General features: G+C 44.5%; 1 protein-coding gene across 2 annotated transcripts in view; it reads right to left on the minus strand.

Moving 5' to 3' along the window:
• Positions 1-1,150: 1,150 nt before the first annotated feature.
• Positions 1,151-7,500, minus strand: part of rnaseh2a (ribonuclease H2, subunit A) — a 7,644-nt gene continuing 1,294 nt past the window's right edge. For both annotated transcript variants that reach the window (XM_030352872.1, XM_030352873.1), the window contains exons 3-9: positions 7,255-7,326; positions 6,264-6,390; positions 6,087-6,174; positions 5,212-5,349; positions 4,059-4,146; positions 3,482-3,605; positions 1,151-1,621 (exon numbers count right to left, since the gene is read on the minus strand). In XM_030352872.1, the coding sequence (XP_030208732.1) occupies positions 1,459-1,621; positions 3,482-3,605; positions 4,059-4,146; positions 5,212-5,349; positions 6,087-6,174; positions 6,264-6,390; positions 7,255-7,326 (800 nt within the window). In that variant the 3' untranslated portion in view covers positions 1,151-1,458. The remainder of the gene's footprint in view (positions 1,622-3,481; positions 3,606-4,058; positions 4,147-5,211; positions 5,350-6,086; positions 6,175-6,263; positions 6,391-7,254; positions 7,327-7,500) is intronic.

The raw sequence follows: 7,500 nt of genomic DNA on the forward strand, positions 1-7,500 counted from the left end.
CCAGCGAGGCGCCTCCTCTAGCTTCGTGGGCAGCTCCATCCTCATCCTCTCGTCATTCGCCGTGTCCACGCTGGCCATGAACTTCGGTAAAAAGATCCAGGAGTCCCGGAAAAAGTCCCGAACCATCACGTACGCCCAAACGGAGGGCTCAGTTGGAGGTTAGCGCCAGCGGCCCGCTGGTCTTTATTTGAAGACAACAATGGCTTTTTCTGATACAGATGCTCTTAAAAACATGTTTTTTTTTAATTATGCATTTTATTAGGCCTTTCCTGTGGCCACAGGCATCTTCTAATTGCAGTTATCACACCGAGTGTGGTCCCATCTTAACCCTTCCATGCTCTTGGTATTAGTGTGTTAGCAGAGAAGCCTCACGAGACAGTCGGTGAATGCTGTTATCCCATCTGGGATTGGATGGCAGGTTACCATGTCGACAACAGGTTTTAAGAACGACGCACGAGCTGGAGTAAGAATGAGCGGGACGTCTCCCACAATGCAGCGTCAAATGTGCTCTTGTTAGATAACGAAGATAACTGCAGTCCTACGGGCGAGTTTGTAGGGACGGGATTGAAGAGCGGTGTTGCCGTTTAGGGGTTACTGAAGAGCGGGCCCTTCTTCAACGACTCATAACTTTCCCCTTTTGAACCAAGATGGAAAGGTGTGTGTAGGCACTAGGCCTACCTAACTTTGAGCATCTCGGAGCAACGAAGTTGTTACCAGCTGGAACCAAACACTTGACTTGAAGTGGGAACAATTACGACTGCACTGAGAGTGTCATATTCTACAGGTTGTAAGAGTTGGTAAAAAGAGTGCGCTTCAAGTGGTTACTTTCGGTGTGCATTTGGCAATGCCCTATTTTGAAGACGCATTAATTAATTACAATGGTAGAAATATTTTTTTGTATATTTTTTAAATAAATCCTTGTGAGTTTCTAGTTTCCTAGTAAAGACAATTACGTGAAATTTGTTATATACTTTTAGACCACTATAATAAATATTAATGTGGATTGGCTAAATGTGGGATTTTCATTGTTATTTGTCCATCTGCCAGATGGGGGCAGTGCTGGGTTACCAAAGAACAGGTTAACCCTCTACTCGCATAATAATTATAATTAAATAAATATTATACAAAGGAGGGACACAAGGAAAAATACTAACAATGTAAAAAGTAATGTTTATACATCAAAAATACAAAGACAAGTAAAGCGTTTGCTAGAAAAATCCCAGCAAAACATTGGGTAACTGATTTAGTCCACCACATTGGTGCAGGGGCCAACTAACTGCCTGTTTATTAGCATGTGATGTTACAAAGCAACATTTCTGTGTTTATGGAAAGAAGGCCGCGTGGATGACAGATTAAAGATAAAAATGAGCATGAGAAAATTCTAGAAAGAAAGAGCCCAAGGCTACACTCAGACACAGACAGAGAGGGACAGAGAGGGACAGAGAGTGCGACGGCCTCTCAGAGCGCTCCGAGGCCCTGCAGCCGCCTCTCAGTGAAGAAGCGATGTGATTGGTGGGCGGCGCCCTGGGCAGTAGTTCCTGTTGGACGGTTGCAGAAGGACAACATGGAGGTGTTTTTCTGGCGTGCGGCCGCCTTCTCCCCGTCCTCCTCGTCATCGTCCCTAAACAGAGCGATTACACAAGAGGACACATTCCAGGCTGAGAGATATTCACACAAACACTGGACTGGACGTTCCCGTACACATTGGTCCCATTAGAAATGGGAAATACTCCAGGCTGGTGGAATTTTCCTTTGGTAAACTAACAAGTCTACAGGTACTGTGTAAACACAACAAGGGATTGTCCAATGGAAATATTTTGATTAAAAGAAAAAACAGTAACAGTCTAAATGCGACTTAAAGTGGGCTACTTTCAGTCATATAATGCCAGTTAAAGGTACTGTGAGTAGGATTTATATAATAATTCTATAAGTGAGTGAAATATACGTGAAAATTACACATCTGTTCTGGTTGACTGCACGCCTGACTGCATGAGCCAAACTAAATTATAGAGCGTTCCCTGCTCACTTCTGACCAATCAGGCGGACCTGTCTTCCCTGACTAGTTCAGGGAATCCATCTTGCCGGTTATTCCCAGGTGTGAGACATACAAGCCTTCTTAATGCTGGAAAAATGTAGGGAGGGAGGGAGCAAAGACGGGGGTGGGTCAGGCTTACCTATAAAAACGTACCTACAGAGGCTTTGAGACAGACCATAATAACCTGGGGATGAATTATGAATACTCCTCCACATCACAAAAGAAGTTAGGAAAGGGCATGTAACGTTTGCGCAGTATCCAACTGCAACCCAAAAGGTTCCTTCTGACCCTTGTTGTCTAAAAGAGGCAAATTAAGGTCCTTTTACATAAGGCACCTGACGAAATAAAGGACATGAAAAAGAGAAATACTAACCAACAAAAATCCTGTCAACTATCAGTTTTGAATATGCAACATTTTAGACCCTGATTCCTCCAGGGGTTCATAACGACTGGGGAAAGTTGCTGCGGAGGAACACAGCTCTTGTTTGACATCCATTGTGTTGTCAATAATTCTTACTGGGAGTACCGATAGAGATCATGTCCTCGAGCTACTGGAAATGAGTCATGACTCAGTAAATGTCTGGGTCAGTATCACAACAATCTTTGTTTTTAAGAAACGCAGAACATTTGAAATAACCCCTTCAAAATGAAGATGAATCACACTAAAATAATTCACAAACTGCAGTTCTGAAGGAGTAGATGTCAGCAACTACTGTAAGCAGGGCTTAAGCAATTTCTAGGAACATTCTGATTTCATTCCAACATATTTAAATTCCTACGAATTAAAATTAAGTCAGGCATTTCCTGCCAAATTGCTAATCACAGACAGCTCATAAGAAGGCAGGAGGCAAAACGTTTTAAAATTTGACAATTTAAGAATTCTGAATACCCATACAGTGTTTATGGATAAAGAAGACGGTTATATCTTGTATTCGAGCCTATAGCCAGGATCATATAACAGTACTGTAACTAGACAAACTCATGTCAATCACAAAGTACAACCTCTTAAACAATGACACTCGCAACAAATGGACGTGCACTCGCGCCATGAGGGCTGTGATTACGGTACATTGGATCATCAGTGTCGGTGAATGCCACTGCTATAAACCACGCTTACCACTCCTCCCATGACACATTGCCTGTAAGTAATAAACAAGCGCGAAGCCAAAAAAGTGACAAATTAGAATGCTTGGAACAAGCAGCTGGGTTGTCACCAGACAGTGAACCGAAATTGGTTACATGGATTGGTTACAGACATTTATCTGTATAGCGGCCTCTGCTCCAATGTTCTGTGCAGATTCATAATGCTACCCTCTACAAAAACCATGGATCCGGAACTGAATCAAAAGTCTTTCGAAAGTCATTTGTCTTTCGAAAGCTAAGGTAGAAAAAAGGAGCATCTTGCACCACTATGTACTAGTTTCGAATGGCCAGTCCACACCGTACCAGTACACCGCCGCGCCCTTGCTGTCCATCAGGTTCTTTGCCGTGCTCCAGCTGAAGCGCACAAACTGGGGATAGCCAAACACTGGGTCCTGGTACTTCAGCAGCCACGCCTTGGTTTTAGGGTCTGGGTAAAGAACCAAACACAGGAGAGCTTTGAGGACAGAGAACAGGTTGCCGACAATTTACAATCAATCTATTCTAATCTTCAATCTAGTTTTTAGGTTCAGTGTTTAAACTGTGAAATGTGATCTTAAAGCTACTAGGGTAGGCAATTTATTATGAAAGCTTTTTTTGCCTAATTTGTTGAAATTCTCTCAATCAATAAATCAAATGCACCGACATTTGTTTTACATTTTTTTGTTCACCTGTCGCTGTCACAGGCCTGTAATAAGCCTGTCCAATCATTTCTTTTAAATCTACATGTAGCTCCACTCTTATTTAACAATGTACACAATGCAAAAAGGGCAAGGGGCTGCATAGATATGGTTTAAACCACCAGGTAAGAGAAGAGTACTAGGTCTTTGTGGGGATGTGAGTAGTTCCTGGTGTGTTTGGTGTTTCATGTGTTGTACTTTACCGCCAGGGTAACCGGAGCCCCAGTCCGTATCCACCTCTCCCAGGTCTTCTGTGAAACTCCAGCCTTTCACTGCATGGTCTCTGGCCACCTGAGGATCAGCACATAAGGTCTTTATCTATAGGCTTCTGAAAGACATACCTTCTCAACACGTAATGAATTCAAAGTTCAGACTTTGTCTGCGCTAAAGAGTAACCAAAACACACAAGAACATTACAATACTCCACCTGCTGCAGCATCATCATCATCTCCAGTTTAACAAAGGCTACTGCAGTCAGAACCTGTACTGTCTGCTATGCATGAAAAGTGATATCAGCCCTTACAAAACTACATTCAGTCATAGCAGTGCTTCAAAAACGATGCTCGTCCGTCTTCAACCACCAACTTAAGGAAAGCTACATGAACACAACTAATCGGTTTCAGCTCCCGAATAAAGTTTCCAATATACCGGTACTTATTAACACCATTTAATTATACTCTGATACACTCTGTTCATTCAAAAGTCAACTTAAAACCTATCTCTTCAGGACCACCTACAACATTTGACAAATCATCCTCTGCCATCTTCGACTCTCTCCTGCTCTCTTAATGTGTTGCCTATTGTTGTGTTGCTGTTTATTTTTATTAATTTTTTTCCCCTTATGTTGGATTGTCTGTACTGTCTGTATGTATTCCTTTCTTATTTGTAAAGCGTCTTTGAGTAGTTAGAAAAGCGCTATAAAAAACGGATCAATTATTATTATTATTATTATTAATTAGATGTATTTGCAGACAGAGTAGCCAGTTTGCGAGCACAACGAAGGATCGCATTGCACAGTCGTACTTTTCCACATACCCCCTCAAACATCGCCCCTCAGCAAACCATATCATGTGAATTATTACGTCAGTACCTGATAACTAGAAATAATTGTATCATGTTTAAAATATGGACAATTATGCTGCCTGTTCATCTCAAACTGAACCAGTTTGAAGAAAAGACGTGTAGAGATTTTTAGGGATTATGCACCGTTGATTTGTATTACTCAAGCAGGGACTACAAGGACACAAGGAGGAAACTCTGGACGTCATTCAACAAATAGCCAATTTTCAGTTTGTTGTTGTCTGTCTGGGCCTGAACACTGAGCCAGTGCTTCCGGTGTCTCTGGGGAGCACTGACCTTGGCACAGATACTGGCCGCGCTGACGATGGGGAAGAGGGAGTCAGCTTTAGGGCGCACCGTCACCTCCAGGCCCGGGAAGCGCTGGGAGAGCTTCTCCTCATACTTCTCAGCAGGACCAACCGTGTCCACAAACACCTGGAGGAGGAGACGGGTGGGACGGGTGAGGAGCGCACACACACAGGGGGAGACGGGTGAGGAGCACAGAGGGGGAGACGGGTGAGGAGCACACAGAGGGGGAGACGGGTGAGGAGCACACACAGGGGGAGACGGGTGAGGAGCACACAGGGGGAGACGGGTGAGGAGCACACAGAGGGGGAGACGGGTGAGGAGCACACACAGGGGGAGACGGGTGAGGAGCACAGAGGGGGAGACGGGTGAGGAGCACACAGAGGGGGAGACGGGTGAGGAGCACACAGAGGGGGAGACGGGTGAGGAGACGGGTGAGGAGCACACAGAGGGGGAGACGGGTGAGGAGCACACAGAGGGGGAGACGGGTGAGGAGACGGGTGAGGAGCACACAGAGGGGGAGACGGGTATGGAGCACAGACATGAGAGGAGAGCAGAGCAAGTTATATCATAAATGTCTCTACTGGTTCTCTACACCACTTTGAGTTCCATCAAGGTCTCTACTGGTTCTCTACACCACTTTGAGTTCCATCAAGGTCTCTACTGGTTCTCTATACCTCTTTGAGTTCCATCAAGGTCTCTACTGGTTCTCTATACCTCTTTGAGTTCCATCAAGGACTCTACTGGTTGTCTATACCACTTTGAGTTCCATCAAGGACTCTACTGGTTCTTCATAACCCGTTATGTTCCATCAAGATCTCTACTGGTTCTCTATTATATCACAGTCTCTACTTGGTTGACTATACCTCTTTGAGTTGCACACCGCTGTCCAAGGCAAACTGGACCAGGCCGATGGCTGCATCATGTGAAAGAGCGTTCAGGTTGTATTTTGACCTATACATAGGCAGATATTGGAATATAGATTATAGTATGAATGTATCAACCTATATGCGACCTAAATACATATATGTATGAGTGCGCACCTCTGCAGCATGCTGGTGGATATGGTGTTGGGTGAGAGGATCTGAAGAGCCCAGCCCACAAAGTCTTTGGCATCGCTGATGTTCTGGAAGAGGTTCTCCCTCTCCGCCTCCGTCAGCGTCTTTGAGTCTGGTAGAATGAATAAAGGAGTCGTTAAACTATTCATCTAGACCAAAGAACAATAGCCGATGGCCATAATACAGGTGATTTAATTTGATTCACTTATATAACCTTACAGCTGGATGTAACATGAACATAAAATGTATGCTGTGATGCAGTTAAAATCGGCTTGAAGTAACTATGCACCTGCATGTGCTTCGTAATAATAATTATAACTTTCCTTGTTTGCAATTAATAGGTAATGCTCCTCAAAACGTATTTCAACTCAGGATATTGGAGGTATTGGTGAATAGCAGGGTCCACAATTATCCCTGCCATCAGCCAATGTCTGGTTGCTTGTCTGGAGTATTACAGATATATCACAAATTATATACTTCTGTGCTTCCTGTGGCAGAAAACACACAAACATTTCCCAGGAATCCAGTTAAATGCATGCATCCAGTTAAAACAGGAGCAAAGAACAAAGGAATAATTCCTGTCCCTCCCTCACTGTGAACTGCAACAGAGGCTGAACTTAAGAAGCAAATGATTAAACACAGAGGCTACGCTCCCTGGGGCAAGCAGCCTCCTGCTGTGAGAAACACTGGGCTGTGGTGGGATAAATGCATCTGAAAAGCACAGGCCTGACGTGCATGTGAAGGGAAGGGGCCTGACGTACATGTGGTGAACACGACGTACATGTGATGTGCACTGGCCTGAGGTGCATGTGAGGAGCACAAGCCTGATGTGCACGTGACGTGCACTGGCCTGAGGTGCATGTGAGGAGCACAAGCCTGATGTGCACGTGAACTGCACTGGCCTGAGGTGCATGTGAGGAAAACGAGCCGGATGTGCATGTGACGTGCACTGGCCTGACGTGCCGTGATAGTCTACCTGCAACCTTCAGGTCCTTGAGCTGTTCCTTCCGGGACACGGGGCAGAAACAGATCCCATACACCATGGGCCCTGGGGGGAGAGGGGAAACTCATTAAAACAATACACACAAGACAAATAACCATCACTAGTCTGAATCGGAAACCCTTAAAGACAATGTGAAACTGCAATTAGAGTATGGCATTGCATAATGTAGTGCGTTTCAACAGGATATCAATGCGGGACAAAACTGTATTGCATTTGCTT

This window comes from Gadus morhua, chromosome 3 (assembly GCF_902167405.1).
Source record: "Gadus morhua chromosome 3, gadMor3.0, whole genome shotgun sequence".
NCBI classification, from domain to species: Eukaryota; Metazoa; Chordata; class Actinopteri; order Gadiformes; family Gadidae; genus Gadus; species Gadus morhua.